The sequence below is a fragment of the Littorina saxatilis genome, linkage group LG1 (assembly GCF_037325665.1).
Source record: "Littorina saxatilis isolate snail1 linkage group LG1, US_GU_Lsax_2.0, whole genome shotgun sequence".
Taxonomy (NCBI): domain Eukaryota; kingdom Metazoa; phylum Mollusca; class Gastropoda; order Littorinimorpha; family Littorinidae; genus Littorina; species Littorina saxatilis.
The window spans coordinates 19,173,564-19,195,838 of record NC_090245.1 but is presented as its reverse complement, the minus strand read 5'-3'; the positions used below and the strand labels follow the sequence as shown (position 1 = coordinate 19,195,838).

The following is a 22,275-nucleotide window of genomic DNA, read 5'->3' as shown; positions in this document are numbered from 1 at the left end:
TGTGGGGGGGGGGGGAGGGGAGGTTCTGGAACCCAGGACCCCCCCCCCCCCCCGCCCAGGTCCGGCCCTGACCAGCACGGTTTGTAATGTACAACTTTATACCAGTGTCCCTTAAAATCTATCCCTATAGTGCAACGCTCTATTCCTAGTCGTGGAAACATGTACGTGGTGGCTCTGCGTCGAGTCAGGCACGGCGACACATGTTGACAAGCACATTGCAAAAAAAACAACTTGTTTTTGCTTCCCGACCAGTCCTCCATTCCGCCCGTTCTTCTCAACCCCCTCCCACCCCACTTCTCCTCCGTCCCCGCCGGCTTAAAGTGGCCCCTTTTTTGGTTGACTCCTCCAAACACTGAGAGCTGACTGGATAGATATATTAATTATGTACTGCAAATAAAACGTATGCCTGACACTACACGAGCGCAGTGCGGATGTTTGCTCTCTCTCAGTCTCTCTTTTAGCTTTTTATGTCATTGTATTTTGAACGTGACAAGACTTCTATTGAGACAGCCTTGAGAGCAGAAGTAGTACGTGTATAAAGTGAAATGTTATACAGTGGAACCTGAGAGAATAACAAGCATTGAAATGAACAAGCGACTTTCATCCAACAAATTGTATTGGAACAACAAACGTATGAATTGCCCACAGACGCGTTTTTGTGTGTTTTGTTTGCTTAACGCCCAGCCGACCACGAAGGGCCATATCAGGGCGGTTTGTTTGTTTGTTTGCTTAACGCCCAGCCGACCACGAAGGGCCATATCAGGGCGGTGCTGCTTTGACATATATATATTTAACGTGCGCCACACACAAGACAGAAGTCGCAGCACAGGCTTCATGTCTCACCCAGTCACATTATTCTGACACCGGACCAACCAGTCCTAGCACTAACCCCATAATGCCAGAGCTAGGGGGAGCAGCCACTAGATTGCCAATTTTAAAGTCTTAGGGTTCGAACCCACGACCTCCCGATCACGAGGCGGACGCCTTTAATCATTCAATCAATATGAGGCTTATATCGCGCGTATTCCGTGGGTACAGTTCTAAGCGCAGGGACTTATTTTTATTTTTTATTTTTTTTATTTTATGCAATTTATATCGCGCACATATTCAAGGCGCAGGGATTTATGTATGCCGTGTGAGATGGAATTTTTTTTACACAATACATCACGCATTCACATCGGCCAGCAGATCGCAGCCATTTCGGCGCATATCCTACTTTTCACGGCCTATTATTCCAAGTCACACGGGTATTTTGGTGGACATTTTTATCTATGCCTATACAATTTTGCCAGGAAAGACCCTTTTGTCAATCGTGGGATCTTTAACGTGCACACCCCAATGTAATGTACAAGAAGGGACCTCGGTTTTTCGTCTCATCCGAAAGACTAGCACTTCAACCCACCACCTAGGTTAGGAAAGGGGGGAGAAAATTGTTAACGCCCTGACCCAGGGTCGAACTCGCAACCTCTCGCTTCCGAGCGCAAGTGCCAACCGTGCCCCACAGACGCGTGGCGTACTTACTAGGCATTGTAGCGGATGTTTGCTTTCTCTTTGCAAGCCCTTTTATCAATATGTATCATGAACATGACAATATTTTTACTGTGAGAAGAGGCAGTTCATTCGGGAAGTGCTTAGCATTGGAACGATACTGACGTATGACTTTTACAAAGGAAAATGCAGCACTGAAATAGCAGATCTTTTTGTCCTTCGCGGAGGGGGTGAGAGGGGGGTGGGGTTTTATTGGGGTGTGGGGGGGGGGGGGTGGGGGGGTGGTGGGGGTGGGGGGGGGGGGGGGGGGGGGTTGGTATGTGTGTTTTGATCAACGTGACGAAATGTTGTACTGATGTTAGGAATGGTACGTAACTTGAAGTATTTTAAAGTAAGCAAACCCAATGGAAATTAGCTCAACATTGATATTTGGTGTGAGGTCATCAACTAAATGTCCCACTCTGCACGAAGAGGAAACAACCTGACTGTTGAGTTGTGGTAGATGTCTCGGTGGGTCAGTGGGAGGATGCACTTATTCCACGCAAGAGCATGGTCGTATCCATGGTGATTTGCAATATGGTTTGCACGGCAAAGAAGGTGTCTTTAAATCTTAAAACCGCAATTCTTGTTTTTGCCAAGCGCCTCATATAATTATCATTTTCATCAACTCTTACAAAATTAAATCAAATATTATCAACGTACAATGAACATAGTATTTCCGATATAAATGTATGCTATCTCGGGCATTTAAAATGTTTTGCTTGCTTGCGATGACCATTTTTATATTTAGTCAAGTTTTGACTAAATATTTTAACATCGAGGGGGAATCGAAACGAGGGTCGTGGTGTATGTGCGTGTGTGTGTGTGTGTGTCTGTGTGTGTGTGTGTGTGTAGAGCGATTCAGACTAAACTACTGGACCGATCTTTATGAAATTTGACATGAGAGTTTCTGGGTATGAAATCCCCGAACGTTTTTTTCATTTTTTTGATAAATGTCTTTGATGACGTCATATCCGGCTTTTCGTGAAAGTTGAGGCGGCACTGTCACGCCCTCATTTTTCAACCAAATTGGTTGAAATTTTGGTCAAGTAATCTTCGACGAAGCTCGGACTTCGGTATTGCATTTCAGCTTGGTGGATTAAAAATTAATTAATGACTTTGGTCATTAAAAATCTGAAAATTGTAAAAAAAAAAAAAAAAATTATAAAACGATCCAAATTTACGTTTATCTTATTCTCCATCATTTGCTGATTCCAAAAACATATAAATATGTTATATTCGGATTAAAAACAAGCTCTGAAAATTAAATATATAAAAATTATTATCAAAATTAAATTGTCGAAATCAATTTAAAAACACTTTCATCTTATTCCTTGTCGGTTCCTGATTCCAAAAACATATAGATATGATACGTTTGGATTAAAAACACGCTCAGAAAGTTAAAACAAAGAGAGGTACAGAAACGCGTGCTATCCTTCTTAGCGCAACTACTACCCCGCTCTTCTTGTCAATTTCACTGCCTTTGCCATGAGCGGTGGACTGACGATGCTACGAGTATACGGTCTTGCTGAAAAATGGCATTGCGTTCAGTTTCATTCTGTGAGTTCGACAGCTACTTGACTAAATATTGTATTTTCGCCTTACGCGACTTGTTGTATTTCTGCTTCCCGCGCCTATGGTGCTAGCTGCAGTGCCCCACTCGCAGATATATGTCAAAACCTCAGTGGTCTGAACACTCGCGGATGTTCAAGGTTCCAGCTGACAAGGCAATTATAGAGTGGAATAACAGAACGCCCCAAGACGGACGTAGACACATAACGGTGAGTTGGCAATGTTTCATGTTTGTTTATCAAGAAAAAGACACACGACGCGGAAAGATACACATCGATAGAAACGAAATCCGTCACCGCCATAATTTTGCATGCGTCTACATATCAAGACCCTCTTCACTGCCCGCTAGCGTTGCTGAGACGGTTAGAACGTGCACACTGCGTGGCTAAACAGAGACAGACCAGCAAACCAAAGAAATTCGGCACTGCTAGCGTAGTAGTAGAAGATCTTTGAGCAAACTGCAAGGGCGTGACTGAATGTGTGCATTCCTCTGTCTGAGGAAACCAAACAGGTATAAGATGCTGACCTAAATTGAAGTTCAGATGCAAACTTAGAATTGTTGTTTTCAAATTAATTGACCAAATCTCAGTTATTGGCTGACAGCAAGTCGTTGAAGCTGCAACTGCCATCTTCTTGTAAATATTATATAAGCGGAACGTGCGCGCGCGTCAGTGTGTGTGTGTCTTTGTGTGTGTGTGTGCCAGTGTATGACCTTGTCCACTGACATGGAACTATTCACCTAGACTTTGGTGTAAATTAGAGATTTATATTATTTTAAACAACACTAAATTAGATGCGTCGTATTGTAAATATTAGTGTAAATAATAGTTTTCTTTCGGTTAGTTTATCAACACTTACATAACCACGCAAAGATAAACACATCCGTGTAAATAATACATGACATGCAAACAGACAGCAAATAAAGTAGGCGTCCATGTTGATCGTATCATGTTACTTCTTTAAAATAGACACATCCATGAGATGACAAACACAAAATGTTTTATGTTAGTTTAAAACCCAAGCTGCGCAAAGTTATGAAAAGTCTGGGCAAGTACGGGGTTTCTCTCAGTTTATATACCCGCCGGCGTTGTTGCCGTATACACATTCGTGTAGATAATAAATTGCAAGCAACAAAAATAGGTCACGCAACAAATCTTGTTCACGTGCACGTGTTTGCATCCTGGAGCTTGAATTTCGTTCAGGGAACAAAATACCCCCCGCGGGTTAGGGGGAAGAATTTACCCGATGCTCCCCAGCATGTCGTAAGAGGCGACTAACGGATTCTGTTTCTCCTTTTGCCCTTGTTAAATGTTTCTTGTATGGAATATAGTCAATTTTTGTAAAGATTTTAGCCAAGCAGTATGTAAGAAATGTTAAGTCCTTTGTACTGAAAACTTGCATTCTCCCAGTAAGGTAATATATTGTACTACGTTGCAAGCCCCTGGAGCAAATTTTTGATTAGTGCTTTTGTGAACAAGAAACAGGTGGTTCTATCCCATCTTCCCCCTTTCCCCGTCGCGATAATTTAACCCTTCGTGGTTGAAAACGACGTTAAACACCAAATAAAGAAAGAAAGAAAGGGAACAAAATAATGGAGTTTGCAGGCGACTCTCGTTCTGGCTCTGTGTCTAGACCACCAGACGGAGAAAAAGACTGACACAAAGAGACTCGTCAGACTGCCCCCCCCCCCCCCAACTCCCACTCCCTTCCTTACGCCTTTTCTGTGGACACCACAGCCATATGTTGTAAGCGAAAGCTGTTTTAAAACTCCACGAAAACTGGGGAATCCCAGATACCGATAGCAGTCACAAAAACGTTTTGTTGCTTTTTTTTATTTTATTGCAAGTGTTCTCTTTTCCTTGCAAGCGTTGTGTTGCTGAGTTATGCTTTAAAAAGATCACGGAAGAGGGCTGAGCAGCGTGTCAAAAAGCGCAGAGTTATGCTGGAAAGGAGAGAACATGGATATTAAGGAAGCATTTTAACAAGGTAAAGTATTTGACACATTTATTAATATATTGATATTTTCTCGATTTGATGGTGGTGTGGATGGGTGTCGAGTTGGCTCGAACATGAATTATATGGTACACTACCTCACCTTTCTCAGAGTAAAAGATCGGACTTACAATGAGGGCAGTCTCAAAGGACTACAGACATTAACATTTTGTACGCTGCTATGCTAACTTGGTTTTTCTGTCCCCAGTGTCTATTTGGGACGTAACGTGGTTATAAATATATGCTAGGAGCAGTGTTTTTGGCCAAAGCATGCGTATGATCTACTATACAGACTTTGTTCTTACTCTACCTTGACTTTTGGGGAACATTGACGTTGACAGCTTACGTTCACATTGTTTGGGACCTAGTTCTAGTTATTCCCGGAAAAATATGAAAGAATATATATATATAAAACAAAATATAAAACTAAATTTAATCATATTTCAAATTGCAGTATGAGCGAAGCCTGCAGGTGTAAGCATAATTAATTTGTGAACTTGTTACACTTTGCGTGTTTTGGCCCCTAAACGATAACAGTCATGATGCAATCTAGAGTTAAGAGAGAGAGAGAGAGAGAGAGAGAGAGAGAGAGAGAGAGAGAGAGAGAGAGAGAGAGAGAGCGAGACACAGAGACACAGAGAGAGACAAACAGAGACAGAAATAGTCCAGAGACTGAGAGAGAGAGCGTGCACTGCTTTTTTATGCAGGCATTTTGCTGATTGAGAGAGAGAGAGAGAGGGAGAAAGAGAGACAGAGAGAAACAGACAGAGAGAGAGAGAGAGAGAGAGAGAGGGGGAGAGAGAGAAACAGGCAAAGAGAGAGACAGAGATAGTCTAGAGACTGAGAGAGAGAGAGCGTGCACTGCTTTTTTTATGCAGGCATTTTGCTGATTGAGAGAGAGAGAAAGTAAGAGAGAGAGAGAGAGAGAGAGAGAGGGGGGGGAGAAAGAGAGAGAGAGAGACAGAGAGAAACAGAGAGAGAGAGAGAGCGAGAGAGACAGAGATAGTCTGGAGACTGAGAGAGAGAGCGTGCACTGCTTTTTTTATGCAGGCATTTTGCTGAATAAAGGCGGCCCAGATTCTGTATCCGTACACAATACATATCTGACAATTAACCTAACAAAAATGAAGTTGCTGTAAAAACATCAATATTGATGTCAAAAGGCAGAGGAGGGGGAAAGCAGAAGAGAGGCTTTGGGGACTGGGGGACAAGATAGCTGTTCGTATTGTATCCGCTTTCTCAACAGCTATAGAGCGTTTTTCAAGGTGTGGACATAGTAGAGAAGATATCTAAAAAACAAAACAAATCAACATCAAGCATTAAACGATGGCTTTGAGGATCTGTTAAAAAAAAAGTCACTTTTATATTTGTGTGGCTGTTAGAGGATGTTTAGTTCAACAAGTCTGGCAGTAATTTTCTTTGCCATTGGAATATTGTCATCACCTTTTTGTTTGAGCTCGGCACACACAATACATCACACTTTCATATAAAAAAAACTCAAATTTTTCTGACCTAAAACGGAGCCTTATTGGAGCATTTCATGATAATTCCCTCTTCCTCACTACGTTTTTGTTTTCTCTCACAAAAACAACAAGTCAGTAGTTTGGTCGCAAATGCAGAATGTTACTGTCCTCTAGCTCTGCTTGGCAAACGCACTGTAAAACTCCTTGTTTGTCAAAAACACGGAAAAGAGATTGATAGCCTACATCCAAGTATTGTGCTGCACGACACAGTAGATTTCGTGTATTTATAGCCGCCTTTATGCAGAGCAAAGGTTTGTTTGTATCTTCAAGAGTTTAGACTGTATCTCTGCTGATCTGGGGTCAATTGAGCAAATCATAAAGCGGCTATTTAGGATTCGCTCTGGTTGTTTGTTTGTTTGTATCTTCAAGAGTTTAGACTGTATCTCTGGTACTCTGGGGTCAATTGAGCTCAAATTTGGTGAGTAGCTTGGAATTGTGGCGCCAAGGGTGTGTGCAAAAAATTACGTTCCTAACGGTAGGCAAACGGAAGATATTATTTGCATTGCGTTTAAAGGTCCTTGTCTACATTTTTATACCGAAATCGCCATTTGACCATTAAAATGCAGAGTCTATTATCTACAAATATCAACAATACACCCCCTTTCGATCAGGAAAGACGACGCCAGTGTAGCTGTTTGAAAATTCATTGTAGTATTCCAGCGTAGTACTCATAGTAGGATATCCTTATTTGGAAAATGCCAAGCGCAAAACTCCTCTCAAATCCCGTGCATTTCGTGCGTTTAAAAAAAGCGTGGACAGCGCTCCAGTGTCAAACTGTTGCTGCACTTGTTTGGGCGTGGCTATAAGCATAGTGACATGAATTTGATTGGTCAGTATTTTTAGGCAAAGCACATGTTCTCAGCAAACAGAAAACAAAATAGTGGAAGCGTGAGTCACGCTACCCAAAAATAAAATCTTTTTTTACATATATTTTTTGTTCTATAACTTTTTTCCCCATGGTTCATTCATCATCTGACATAACTTTTGAGCAAAATCTAACCATAAGATTATTGAAAAAAAGAAAAAATGTAGACGACCACCTTTAATGTACGTGAGAGCTGGAGGGTTTCTGCTTCTGCCCTCGCGTCCCCTCGGCGACTGCTACAGTAACAGTCAAGGGGCTTAGATGATGACGGTGAAATGAAGATGTAGTTTCCTTGCCTTTTTAATTCGATGTTGTACTCAGTTAAAAAAACAAACACGACATTTTTTATTTTTGAAAATGAGAAAGAGTTGAGTGAGTGAGTTGGACAGCTAATGTGTGTGTGTGTGTGTGTGTGTGTGTGTGTGTTCGTGTGTGCGTGTGTGTATATACATATATATATGTGTGTGGGTGTGTGTGTGTGACAGAAAAGTAGAAGACACTAAGATCTGGCTTAGAGAGCTTATATTTTTTTATCAGTGAATTATGTAATTATACAGTGACATGGCACCACACAACACTGAATCTAATCAGTGTCAAACAAGACAAGGATCCGGACATGCAACACAACAAACAAACGCGCCACTATCAACGACACAACACACATACACAAGCGCGCTACACAAGATCACAACACAATATAATAATAAAAAAAACATTCTTTTAAAACATTCTGCTATATACACCAATCATTATATTAGCTACGTAGGGTCATTGTGACTGTCACCAAAGTCGTTTGTCTTCCAGTAACTATGACGCATTAGAGATATGACTGACGCAGGGGTGGGCGGTGGGGGGGGGGGGAGGGGGGGGGGGGGTAATGTGGTACAGGCTAGGCGAAGAAGGAAGCGCTGGTGAGGTTCTATTGGAAAGTGACAGAAGTGTACCTACATGTTTCATCAGTCTGTGTCGTTGTGCGTTTGACAGGTGTAGCCTACACTTATTTAAACCTTACCTTTTCCTCATTTTCTTTTCAGATGGATGATTTTCCTTGTTTGTTTTTTGTCTGCACGAGAATGCCACTTTTCCTGTTGCGTGCGCTCTCTAGGATTATTGGTGTGTGTGTGTGTGTGTGTGTGTGTGTGTGTCTCTAGGATTATTGGTGTGTGTGTGTGTGTGTGTGTGTGTGTGTGTGTGTGTGTGAGAGCGAGAGCGAGTGTGTGAGAGAGAGAGAGAGAGAGAGAGAGAGGGTGGAGAGAGAGAGAGAGAGAGAGAGAGAGAGAGAGAGAGAGAGAGAGAGAGAGAGAGAGAGAGAGAGAGACTGAACATGTTTTTTGTAAAAATCCTTTAGAATGGGTCTAAGATTTCATGAAGTTAATCAGTGATTGAAACCAACAGCTGCCAGATAGCACATCTTGCGGAACAAATATATACATCAAAGTTAAATGAAGACGGCAAAACGTTCATTGCTCTACCGCGCCTGTTTTGCTAACACCTTTTGCCCGGAGGTTAGTGTGTATCCGTGGAAGGGAGTCCATGACATTAACATTTGTCACCTCATGCTTGCGCTTGAGATGAACAGGGCCGGACCAAGTTCGTTTGAGGGGGGGGGGGGGGTCCAACTGAAGGCAGGGGTCCAAAGTCCACTTTTTTTTTCTCTGAGAGGTACATTGGATGGCCAGGGGGGGGGGGGGTTCCGGAACCCCAGGAAACCCCCCCCCCCCCCCCCCCAGATCCGGCCCTGGATGAATGATAAACTTTTGCCTTCGAAGTTATATAGATGGCAGAGTAGATACTACCGATACGTCGACAGCCAGTGTAGTGTTTCGAGCGGACTGTTTTGGTTTTATCAGGAAGAAAATGTGTAAATCGATTAGTCAATCTATGAATCGGTTAATCAGTCTCCCAATCAGTGAAACAAACAAAGAGAGCGAATGTTGTCGCTGGAGAGAGAGAGAGAGAGAGAGAGAGAGAGAGAGAGAGAGAGAGAGAGAGAGAGAGAGAGAGACAGAGAGACAGAGAGAGAGAGAGACAGACAGACAGACAGACAGACAGACAGAAAGACCAATAAGGACACAAACAAACACAAAAACAAACAAACACACAAACAAACAAACAAACACACAAACAAACAAACACACAAACAAACAAACACACAAACAAACAAACACACAAACAAACAAACAAACACACAAACAAACAAGCAAACACACAAACAAACAAACGAGAAAACAGCACATACTGCAACAGGTTTCACAACAGCCAATGTAAGTTGAGGGGAACAATCTCAGTTTGCTCAGTGGACGTAAAGGATAACGTTTGATACCAAATTTCTTTTAGTACTCGCACACGGTGCAAGTCAATGACTTGAATTGTAGTCAAACGGAGCACTGCCCCAGAACAAGCAGTTTGCACTCAACTCTAGCTAAGGCTGGGCAGTGCAGGCGTCCTCGCACAAATATTACTTCCATTTTCACGTAAATCTAGTCCTACGGTATCCTGCCTGATCCTATCATAAGGCCATGGATACCATAAACGCATTTTCGTTTTTGATTCTGTGCAAGAGAATTGGGGAGGAAAAAAACACACCATAAAAACATAAAATATTGTTCCACGCCAGAGATCGTGATACCGCTCGCCGCGACTTTAGACGTGCTGGTCTGTATTGACTTTATGAAGATGTTTTTATTATTTTTTATTGCTGTGTTGCATGCGACTGTCACTTAATTGTCAACACGAACGCGTTGTCAGAGTCTCTGTTATTTCGACAGCGACCCCGCGAACGTAGGAGGCTGAGGACGGACAAAGAATACAGGCATCAAAACAGACAGATGAATACAAGGCGTTGTCGTTAATATTGAAAACGGCGTAATAAATTTGGGTTTTCTGAGGCCTTCCTTTGCGGGCCACAAAGAAAAAGAAAACAACAGCAATAACAACACATACACGCACACACACTGGCGCACGCACGCTCGCACCCACGAACGCACACACACGTGTTGAGAGTTGTATAGTGGGTTTTTTTCGACAAGAGTGCTCATTTGCATGAATTTGCTTCTGATTGGTGTCAAGTTCGTAGATCAGCGTTTTTGGATACTTTGAATGAAAAGAGTCCCTTATTTGGAGGTGTCCTGTCGTCAAATGTTTCTCCTATCAAAGGTGCCACTGTCAGCTATTCATACGCAAAATGGAATCTTAACACTGCAGCAAAAGGCTGCATGTACCTCAGTTTTGTGAAGGTCAAATTTGTCTGAGATTATGTTCACAATGTGCATATGTCGGAGATTTGCATTCTTACAAATTAAGTTAGTTTTACAAAGCCTTATTTATTATACCGTTACTGTGGGCGTGTGACAGTTTGATACTAATTTGCGATTTAAATTAATCATTGCATGCTTTGCTACACATCTGCAACATTTTCAACTACGCCGTAAATTGTCATTAATGTCCTATGCAGAAGAAAGTATGGACATTATTTTTATTCATCCATGTCTTCCCCAGCTATATGTATTAATCCTTCACGAATGTTGAGATAATTTATACAGATCACACAAAACGTTTCTCTTATTCCTTGGTGCACACACACACACACTCTCTCTCTCTCTCTCTCTCTCTCTCTGTCTCTGTCTCTCTCTCTCTCTCTCTCTCTTTCTCCCCTCTCTCTCTCTCTCTCCGCCCCTCTCTCTCTCTCTCTCTCTCCTTCTCTCTCTCTCTCTCTCTCACTCTCTCTCCTCTCTCTCCGAAAATCTCTCTCTTCCCCGCTCTCTCTCCGTCTCTCTCTCTTTCTCTCTTTCTCTGTCTGACTGTCTGTCTGTCTGTCTGTCTCTCTGTCTCTGTCTCTGTCTCTGTCTCTGTCTCTCTCTCTCTCTCTCTCTCTCTCTCTCTCTCTCTCTCTCTCTCTCTCTCTCTCTCTCCCTCTGCCCGCATTTCTCCCTCTCTGTGTCTCACGTGTCACTTTGTCTGTTTCCCTGCCTCTTCTTGTCCATCTCTGTGTCTGTTTCTGTCTCTGCCTGTTAGTCTGTCTCTCTCTGTCTCTCTGTCTCTCTGTCTCTCTGTCTCTCTGTCTCTCTCTCTCTCTCTCTCTCGGGCCCCCTCTCTCTTTACCGACGCAGTAAGATATGTCATCCAACCGTGAATGCCGCATCACTGAACTATAAAGTAAATAGACACGCACACACACACACACACACACACACACACACACACACACACACACACACACACGTACACGGACACATACACTCATCAAAAAAAGTTAAGGATCACTTTTTTACAAGCACGCCACACAACAGACAAGACCGAATTCTTTCATTTTTTAAAAATTATATAATTGAACAACCAAGGAGTAATGACAAACAAAGCAAAGATCGAACGCGGCAGCGACAATTTAGCTAGAGTGTGTCAAACGTGACAACCCTCGGAAATGGAATTCACAACAATGTGAATCAGTGTCAATAACGCGTGTGCCCTCCGTTGTGTGCCAGGCATTCAACACATCGTTGGCGCATGGAGTGGATCACGTTGCATATGAATGCTCTGGGAACTCCATTCCACTGCTGCTGGAGCCATTGCAGCAGTTGACCCAGATTGGCAGGAGGAGGGTGATGTTGCTGTACCCGACGACAGAGCTCGTCCCACATGTGCTCTATGGGGTTCAGGTCCGGGCTGTTGGCTGGCCACCGCATCCTGTTGACCCTGGTCTGCTGGATGAAGGTGTTTACAGCTGCAGAGCGATGGGGAGGCGCATTTTCATCCTGAAGAATCGCACGAGGGCCGATCGCTTGGAGGTCTGAAACGACCAGGGGTTGCAGGATCTCATTCTGGTAGCGGACACCGGTCAAGTTGCCCACTACATGGTACAGATGTGTCCTCAGACGTGTGCTGATCCCTCCCCAGACCATCACAGAGCCTCCGCCAAAACGCTGTCGTTCCAGAACAGCGCCTTCTGCGAAGCGCTCTCCGCGACGCCTCCACACTCGGATGCGACCATCAGCAGGTTCCAAGCAAAAGCGGGACTCATCTGTAAACAACACCTGAGCTTACTGCTGACGTTGCCACCTCACATGTTGAGTGCACCAGGCTCGGCGAGCTGCTCGGTGATTAGTCCTTGGACTGGACGCCTTGCACGCAAGCCAACGTTGTGTAAGCGGTTTCGGATCGTCTGACCATTAACAACAGTGTTGGTGGTAGCTTGTAGGCGTTGCCTAATCGTTGTTTGCCGTAGCCATTCTTTGTTGCATGGCCTGCCTCTGAATGAAGCGATCCTCTCTTTGTGTGGTGACTCTGGGCCGACCAGAACGTTGTTGCTCCTGCACTCTTCCAGTTGCGTGGAATCTCTGTTTTAGTCTGATGATGACAGAGGGAGCCACTGCAAGCTTTTGGGCCACTTGCCTGGCAGCAACACCGTCTTGTAGCCATCCTATTGCTCTTCCTCTATCCAAATCGCTCAGTTTTCTTCGTGGCGGCATGTTGCTACTGTGCATAATTGTGTCAGCGTGTCAACCTTTAAACACAAGCTGGTGAGCGATGTTCATAGCCAGGACCCTGTTGTAGCACGTGCATCACAACCTTTTGCCTTGGCATGCGTTCCGCAAATTTCATGGGGCTATAAAAACCACCCCTTTTCTTCCAAAATGCAGAAGCTTTTGAGAAGTCACACAAAGGGAAATAACTCTGCCTGCCAAACAAAATTCGAAGTCAAGACTCATTGTTCATTTGTTAATTCAAACACATTAATCTTTTAATTATTATGTCGATGTTTAATTTTTGGGCATTTTGTTATAATTAGATCCGTGTTTTCAACCGATCCTTAACTTTTTTTGAAAAGTGTACATACACGGACACACATTTTCCTGAAGACACAACCACACGATCATTTTAAATCAGACTCAGAGATGTGAAGCAAAAAACTCCGTAGTGACAGCTCAACCTGTTATAGGTAATCTTCAAGAGCACTGCGCAAAGCGCGAGTCCCCTGTATGTCGTTTTCTATACATGTAACCACTGACGGGCGCAGTGGCGTGGTGGTAAGACGTCGGCCTCCTAATCGTGAGGTCGTGAGTTCGAATCCCGGTCGCTGCCGCCTGGTGGGTTAAGATTGGAGATTTTTCCGATCTCCCAGGTCAACTGATGTGCAGACCTGCTAGTGACTTAACCCCCTTCGTGTGTACACGCACGCACAAGACCAAGTGCGCACGGAAAAGATCCTGTAAACCATGTCAGAGTTCGGTGGGTTATAGAAACACGAAAATACCCAGCATGCCTCCCCCGAAATCGGCGTATGCTGCCTGAATGGCGGGGTAAAAACGGTCATACACGTACAAATCCACTCGTGCTAAACACATGAGTGAACGTGGGAGTCTAAGCCCATGAACGAAGAAGAAGAAGAAGAAGAAGAAGAAGAAGTAACCACTCTTTCTCGCTCTGTCTTCTCAGTCTTTCTTATTGCAGTGTTTAATACGTGCACTATGTGAACTGTCTCCCCGTCTACACCCTTTTTCCCAACCCTCCCCGAGCATTTCCCCCTCCCATCCCAGCTAACAACAACAATCCCTTTGTGTTAGCCTGCCTTGTCTGTTTTATATCCAAGCATGAAATCGAGTAAGCGTGCATGGCGAGGTGGAGCAGGAAAGAAAGCTATTGTATGGTAAACGCTCGTAAACCTTTGACGACCAGGGTGCGTTTGACAGCACAGTCCTTCCCATTGAAAAACAAGTCTACTCACTAACGCTGATCTGGCCTGACTTTCACTTGGGATAAACCCAGCCCGCCACTTGGTCACATACACAAATTCAACAGCCTGACTACATCCTGTGCAGAGTGGCTATTTTGTTATCAAGTCTTATGTCCCGTATGACTTGGAATAATAGGCCGTGAAAGGTGAATGCTCGCCCTAATAGGCTTGAGGTTTGCTGGCCGATGTTAATGCGTGATATATTGTGTAAACAATTCCATCTCACACGGCATAAATAAATCCCTGCGCCTTGAATCCGTGCTTGAGATATGTGCGCGATATAAATTGCATCAAATAAAATAAAATAAATAAATAAAAAGCCACAAGTGAACATTCAAAATAATTCTTAAAAAAATCCAACTATGCACGGAAACACACGGGGTGTTAATCTTTGGAATATGTCCAAGTGGAGGCATTGTTTTATCTCATATGATAACCTGGCTAGATTTGAGATGGTGAACCGAATCGTTTTACACAGGAAGGACCGTGTCTTTAAAGTGCCCAGCAAAGGTATTTGCTGTATCATTCAGGGCAGGAAACAGACAGACATACATGTCTCAGCGTAACCTTCGACGCTTTGACATCTGAAGTTTTAATGTCTGTAACTTGCCAGGAGCTCACATGAATTAGCATTTTTAAATTTGCTTAACTTTGAAGTGTGTGTCTGTGTGTGTGTGTCTGTGTGTGTGTGTGTGTGTCTGTGTGTGTGTGTGTGTGTGTGTGTGTTTTCATTGTAAAAAGTAGCACCAAAATCAGTTTTTGCTGAATCATTCAACACAAAATTTAAGAGCTTAGCTAGTGAAGGACAGCTTTGTGAGGCCTTCAGCGCTTTTAATTATTTAGACATTTAAAGTGATACTTCGTGGAAGATGCCAGTAGGTTACAAGAATCTAACTTTTCCAGAGGTTATTGACACTGAACGTTTGACCAAGGAAAAAAAGAGCTTAAACCAGTTTTGGTCTTTCATATGGCAACGAAGAAACAAAAGCGAGTCACAAATGGACTACTATCCCGCAGTTCTTTTGATGCTTATACCTTCCGGGCTGTGAACTCTAGAGCAGTATTATTAGCAGCAGGGAGCCAGCGGTTACCAGGGCTGAGATGCACGACGCAAAAGTGGGTGCCACCCAAATGGGTTGTACGCAGCCGCGGGTTCGGATTGATTGAAATTGAGATTTGCTGTGATTTCAACCCATCAGACCGCGCGGATTATTTCCACCCTGTTGGGTGCCACCCACTTTCACTTCGTGCACATGAGCCCAGAGGCATCTTTAGGGACGTTAAAGGGAGGAGATCTCCCAAACACTTGACGATAATAGTCGCGACAGTTCCCGCAAACAAATGCTTTTATATATATAATGTATTTGTTCATGCAAGAACGTTCTTTGTTTTGGTTCCGTTATGCTTTTCATACTGCAGGCGTTATTGGGACACAATAAAAATGTCACATATATATATATTGCATTTTAAGTCGATGCGCTTTTTTGCACTTAGGTTACGGTTGGGAAAAAGATTAAGTGAGATAAGTGTCGCTGTTTCATTTACAGCGGAAAAAAAGCTTTTTGTATTAATTAGCTGCAAGAGACAACAATAGGCTTATACTGACCCATCTTTTTTCTCCGATGTAATCCGGTATCAAAAAGGTCATTCCTGTATGCATATTTAGATGCGGTTTTTAAAATGAACCTTGCCTATAAAGACCTACCCATAACTTTTACATGGACATTTTAGAAACGGTTTTATTTGGTTTTCTCACAACAGGATTTAATGTGCATCATAATGATAATCCCAGGCATTTGACAGCAGACGGGAATGGGACAGAGTGTTTAGCAAGGTTGAGAGTTTGTGTTGAAACCTGTTTCAGACAATGTTTGCTTCCAACATCCATGAGTTCTGTTTGTCATCATGTCATCATTATTAACTGCCGTATTTATACCAAGTGCGGGGATATAGCTCAGTTGGTAGCGCGCTGGATTTGTATTCAGTTGGCCGCTGTCAGCGTGAGTTCGATCCCAGGTTCGGCGGAAATTTATTTCACAGAGTCAACTTTGTGTGCAGACTCTCTTCGGTGTCCAAACCACCCCCCGTGTATACTACATTGGGTGTGCACGTTAAAGATCCCACGATTGACAAAAGGGTCTTTCCTGGCAAAATTGCTTAGGCACAGTTAATAATTGTCTACCATACCCGTGTGACTTGGAATAAGGCCGTGAAAAGTAAATATGCGCCGACATTTAATGTCCAATTTAATTTCCTTTGTTGGATCAATAAAATGTTATGAGTTATGAGTTATGAGTTATCTACTGGCCGTATAAAATTTCATCTCACACGGCATCACTGCAGAGCGCCTAGAACTGTACCCACGGAATATGCGCGATATAAGCCTCATTGATTGATTGATTGAAGTGCAGTCTGTGTCAAATTACAATTACTGATCTAAAAAAAATCTTTTGTTTGTTGCAGGATCCTTTTGCACGTGAGGGAGGAATGTCCAAGAGCGTGACCTCTTTCTCTCATTAGAGCCGCCATCACTTCAATTAATCACGTTATACGAAAGCTGTATCCCGTCAAAGGAAACGTCCCTTGACATTCATTGAAGGAGGATCCGGGTTTGCTTTCCCACCATTGGACAGAACTATGTGAAACTCTCGAGTGATGAACTGATAGTGAATAGTATTTTGTCTCCATAACGTCTTTGCAACGCAAGTTTTTCATCGGAGTGGAATTTGCGTCACCGTCACCGTCGAGCAGTACACACTGCAAAGTGACAAAACAGGAATATCTTTGATTACTTGATCCTCCGTAGGATTGCCTTTTGTTGAATTGGTTTCGATGATTTTGCAAATTTCTCACGAAGTGGTATGTCGTCTCTGTTATGAAACTTACCTAAACTTGTCAAATTCGCAAGATTAGGTTCTGACCGAAAAATATGCAAATCTAAGCCTCTGTTTTTAACCAAAAAATTACCCATACCCGTAAAAAGCGTCGGAATCATTCGAACAGAACTCTACTCAGATCTGGTCTTTTCTTCAAGACTATCTTCATGAACATCACAATGGCTGCGGCAACTCTTACATCTGTGCTCATCGTTTTCGCTGTGTTCATCGGTGAGTGCACGTGCTCGCCAATGAGCACAGGTGTCACCCCGACCTTGCCAAGTTCCATTTCCACTCTCTCTGCCACAACAGCAACAGTCAACGATACTCGTTCAGCTGCGATGGACTCTGATCCAATGTCTACAGAACTCAATCTGTGGAACTACCTCCCCCGCGACTGGTCCAGCATGTGCACTGTGGATTATCAAGCAAACCATGACGTCAATGCCACCATTACCTGTGACGTCAAAGCCGGCGACGAAGCGCAATGGCGATTGGTGGATCTTCGGTCGTCCCTCACTTCATTGGTGGAGTCGACTGGGCTAGAGGTCAGTTCAACTATGAACAAACGAAGAAAAAAAACAAAAACAAAAAAAACACACACACACTAATTAACTAACTAACAAACTAACAAGCAAACAGACACATAGACAAACAGACAGACAGACAGACAGACAGACAGACAGACAAACAAACAAACACATACATGTAAAACTAAATGAAAAAATACACAAATGAATAAATGTATAAGCAACCCAACCAGCAACACGTGAACAAAACAATGAAAAAAACACTGCAAATTAACGTTCTCTGTAATTGCCAGGTGGCAGTAAACCTCCAGTGCAAGGACGGAGGATCGGTCAGCTTACCGTTTCCATGGAGGTCCCCAGGACTGGTCAAGCTGACCGTGTACAACTGTCGCATGCTGGACAAGTACGGCGACTTCGCCACCCCTGCCCAGAACCTGGGAGACTGGCTGAGAGTGGTGGACATTCGCAACAGCGTCTGGATCAACAACCCCGCACACATGGACAACATCCTGCTCAACATCGTCAACTTGACCAGTCACTACGAGTGTGGACAGGACAGCACTATGGTCTCGTACATTTACAGGTGTGTGTGTGTGTGTGTGTGTGTGTGTGTGTGTGTGTGTGTGTGTGTGTGTGTGTGTGTGTATGGGTGTGCGTGCGTGCGTACGTACGTGCGTGCGTACGTGTGTGTGTGTGTATGTGTGTGTATAGGTGTGCGAGTGTGGGTGCGTGCGTGCGTGCGTGTGTGTGTGTGTGTGTGTGTGTGTGTGTGTGTGTGTGTGTGTGTTTGAAACTTATTTCGTATTGTGCTTGTGCTTGCAGACAAATATCACTTGAAGATACTCGTAAAAGTTATAGCGTAAATGTTGATCTTTGCTTGCATGACCGCATGGCACTGCAGTTGAAGGGATCTCCTAGCGTCTGTTCTTCTTACGCGTTCCCAAACTTGTTTCTACTCTTTAGCTCATATTTTGGTGAAAGTTGGCCGTGCCACACAGTTCTTAACCTTGATAGCACCATGAGTCATTCTATTCATCATTGTGTCAGGAACGTGAGTGATGCAAGCAGTCTGGAGCAGCTGACCAATTCCGCTCTGGACAACCTCAATCTTGACGACCTGGACCTCAGTGCTCTACTAGGGCCGGGCGACCAAGACCTCGCTCGCCTTCTCAACACTACGGGGGACCTTGGTGGGCGGATGAACGGTACTGTTGATTTATTTGATGGTGTCGATGGCGGTGGTGTCGGAGGCCAGACATCAGCAGGCGCAACTGGTGGGGGTGGTGCAACAGATGCGACACCCGGACCCGGAAGTGCAGGAGAGGAAGTCCTGAACGTCCTTCTGGAGGTCGACAAGATCAACCACCGTTGTAACTATGAGAAGCTAGAGGTAAGTTTTGTTTGTGTTCTGCTTGAGATTAATAAACAACAAGTCGCGTAAGGCGAAAATACAACATTTAGTCAATCTGTCAAACTCACAAAATGAAAATGAACGCACTGCAAATTTTCACCAAGACATAACAGCTTCGTCAATCCCCGTTGCCAGGAAATCGCTCACTTTTCCCGTGCAACACGAAGTGAAATTGACAAGCCAGTATAGCGCAATAGCGTATTGCTGTTAGCAGGAAAGCGCGCTTTTCTGTATTCTTTTTAACTTTCAGAGCTTGTTTTGAGTACAACATATTATATCAATATGTTTTTGGAATCAGGAAATGATAAAAAATAAGATGAAATCATTTTTGGATCTATTTTTTAAATTTTAATCGTAGTACTAATTAACCTATTTTCGTTTGTTTGTTTGCTTAACGCCCAGCCGACCACGAAGGGCCATATCAGGGCGGTCCTATTTTCGTTAATTATAATCAAATTTTAAGAGTAAACATGACACATGTATATATTTTTAGATTCAAAATTTGAAGCAGAATACGATGCAATCAATTTTAAATCTGTTTGCAAAAAAATCGATTTTAATGACAACTTTGATGTGAAAGCTAAAAGTTTACGCCGACGAGCTGAAATGCAATCCCATAGTCCGGACTTTGTCGAAGATTGCTTGATCAAAATTTCAATCAATTTGATTGAAAAATGAGGGCGTGACAGTGCTGCCTCAACTTCCACAAAAAGCCGGATATGACGTTTTAAAAGACATTAATTTTATCGAAAAAATAAAACAATGTTTGGAGATATCATACCCAGGAACTCTCATGTGGTATTTCTTGAAGTTTTCTCTGAATCGCTCTACACACACACACACACACACACACACACACACACACACACACACACACACACACACACACACACACACACACACACACACACACACACACACACACACATACATACGCACACACATACACCACCACCCTTGTTTCGATTCCAATATTTAGTCAAACTTGACTGAATGAAAAAATCAGCATGTTAAAGTAATGGAATGTCACATGCTGGAGGTGGACAAGATCAACCACCGTTGTAACTATGAGAAGGTAGAAGTTATTCGTTTTGGTTCTGCTTGAGATAAATAAACACAAATCAGCATGTTGTACTGGAATGTTTCATTATGAAAACTTGGACCTCGTTTTTAGGTAAAAATATTCTTTGGGCAAATTTGAGATAGGTTTACAGGCAAGGCTGTTCTTCTACTAGAGTTTCTTGTTGTTAGAAATGTTTGTTGTTGTATTTTAGACAAATTTACCAGTGATATTGTATTTATTCGTGTTTTTGGGGGGTTCAGTATGGTTGTAGTCATATGCCATCCTACAATCACGCGACTTCCTCCTTTACAGGTTCAGGACGAGAGTCTAAGTCCTACCACCAACAGGAACCACTTTGAATTCATGGTAAAGGACGCTTCGTACCCTAATCTGAGACTGCTGAACTATTCCTCCATTGGCATGACAGAGGTTCCTCTAGAACTACGAGAAAGCAGGCGAAAATTCCCTGGTTCCAAGCTCGGTGTCATCGATCTCTCTCACAACAAAATCCATCAGGTGAGAAATCTGAGATTGTTTTTATAAGCTTTAAGTTTCTTAAAACAACTATTATTATACTATTATTATACACTATTCTTATACAAATACACGATTAGCACTTGATTTGAACCAATGATGGCACGGAAGGTATTTAAGAAGGGCAGTTGTCCGTCGTCAATCAATAATTTCTTGTTTGCAAACGTGAACATTAGTGCAATAAGCCTCGAAATGAATGTCAGTTTTGAGGGTGCTTTTGTACATATCTGGGTGTTTATTTTGCTTTTTCGGCAACACGTCAAAATGTATGTGTCATTTGAAAAAAATGTTTTTGTTTCCATGTCTTTTTGTTGATGTCTATTATCAGGTTGCCAACATCCCGCCTTATCCTTCTTACGGTATTTACACCACGCTGATCCTTCAGTTCAACAACATCACCGAAATCAACATGGCCATGTTTGAGGCCTGGGCTGCTGTGTCAGACTTCTTGATCGACATTCGCAACAACCCAATCGATTGCAACTGCGAGATGAGCGACCTGCTAAGGGCTTTGAAGAATGATAGCCGGTGGGTGAGGCCAGCCATGGCGCAGTATCGACGTCATCTGTCAGTCATGACGTGCGCCACGCCCCCAGAGCTTGATGGGCATGTGATTGGCTCGCTCAGCGTCAGTGACCTGCCTTGTTTCGTGGCAGGGGCGGATCTGAAACCAGCCATGGCGGCTTTGGTGGTGGTGGTGGTCATCTTACTTGTTCTTTTGATTGTGGCTGTGAAGTACCGCAAAGAGGTGAGACTCCTGTAACCTTTTCCTGTTTTGTCCTTTTTGGACCCCCAAGTTAATTTCCGTCCCTCTTTGTTCACTTGGTCGAAATACCTGTTTCAATGTCGTTGTGACGTTTGTGAGAAGAGTGTTTTGCCACACCTTAGAAGAAAATTGAGTTGCAGGAATGAGTACTGTTCCAAAATTGTACACGGTCCATGATGACTTTAAAAAAAAAGACAAAATGAGCAATTCAAGGGCACAAAAAAATCAATGTTACTAATGTTCTAAAACCATTTTTCGTCTTTTTGAGTCACTTGAGAAAAAGTGACTCTATGTAATCGGTCAGTGTTAGTCTGTCCGGCCGGCCGTCCGGCCGGCCGTCCGTAGACACCACCTTAACGTTGGACTTTTCTCGGAAACTATCAAAGCGATCGGGCTCATATTTTGTTTAGTCGTGACCTCCAATGACCTCTGCACTTTAACGATGGTTTCGTTGACCTTTGACCTTTTTCAAGGTCACAGGTCAGCGTCAAAGGAAAAATTAGACATTTTATATCTTTGACAAAGTTCATCGGATGTGATTGAAACTTTGTAGGATTATTCTTTACATCAAAGTATTTACATCTGTAGCCTTTTACGAACGTTATCAGAAAAACAAGGGAGATAACTAGCCTTTTCTGTTCGGCAACACACAACTTAACGTTGGGCTTTTCTCGGAAACTATAAAAGTGACCGGGCTCAAATTTTATGTGAACGTGACTCATTGTGTTGTGAATAGCAATTTCTTCCTGTCCATCTGATGCCTCATATAATATTCAGAACTGCGAAAGTGACTCGATCGAGCGTTTGCTCTTCTTGTTGTAATATCCATATACCAAATACGTCTGTTCAGTTCTCGGCACACCATTTGCACATCGATCACCATTCA

At 43.2% G+C, this 22,275-nt stretch overlaps 1 protein-coding gene across 1 annotated transcript in view; it reads left to right on the top strand.

Annotated features, from left to right (window-relative positions):
• The window catches only part of LOC138963982 (uncharacterized), a 31,810-nt gene that overhangs the window by 5,437 nt on the left and 4,098 nt on the right, over window positions 1-22,275 (top strand). The window contains exons 2-6 of the mRNA XM_070335847.1: window positions 16,673-17,633; window positions 17,909-18,198; window positions 18,663-19,005; window positions 20,402-20,605; window positions 20,952-21,371. Coding sequence (XP_070191948.1) covers window positions 17,253-17,633; window positions 17,909-18,198; window positions 18,663-19,005; window positions 20,402-20,605; window positions 20,952-21,371 — 1,638 coding nt within the window. The 5' untranslated portion in view covers window positions 16,673-17,252. The remainder of the gene's footprint in view (window positions 1-16,672; window positions 17,634-17,908; window positions 18,199-18,662; window positions 19,006-20,401; window positions 20,606-20,951; window positions 21,372-22,275) is intronic.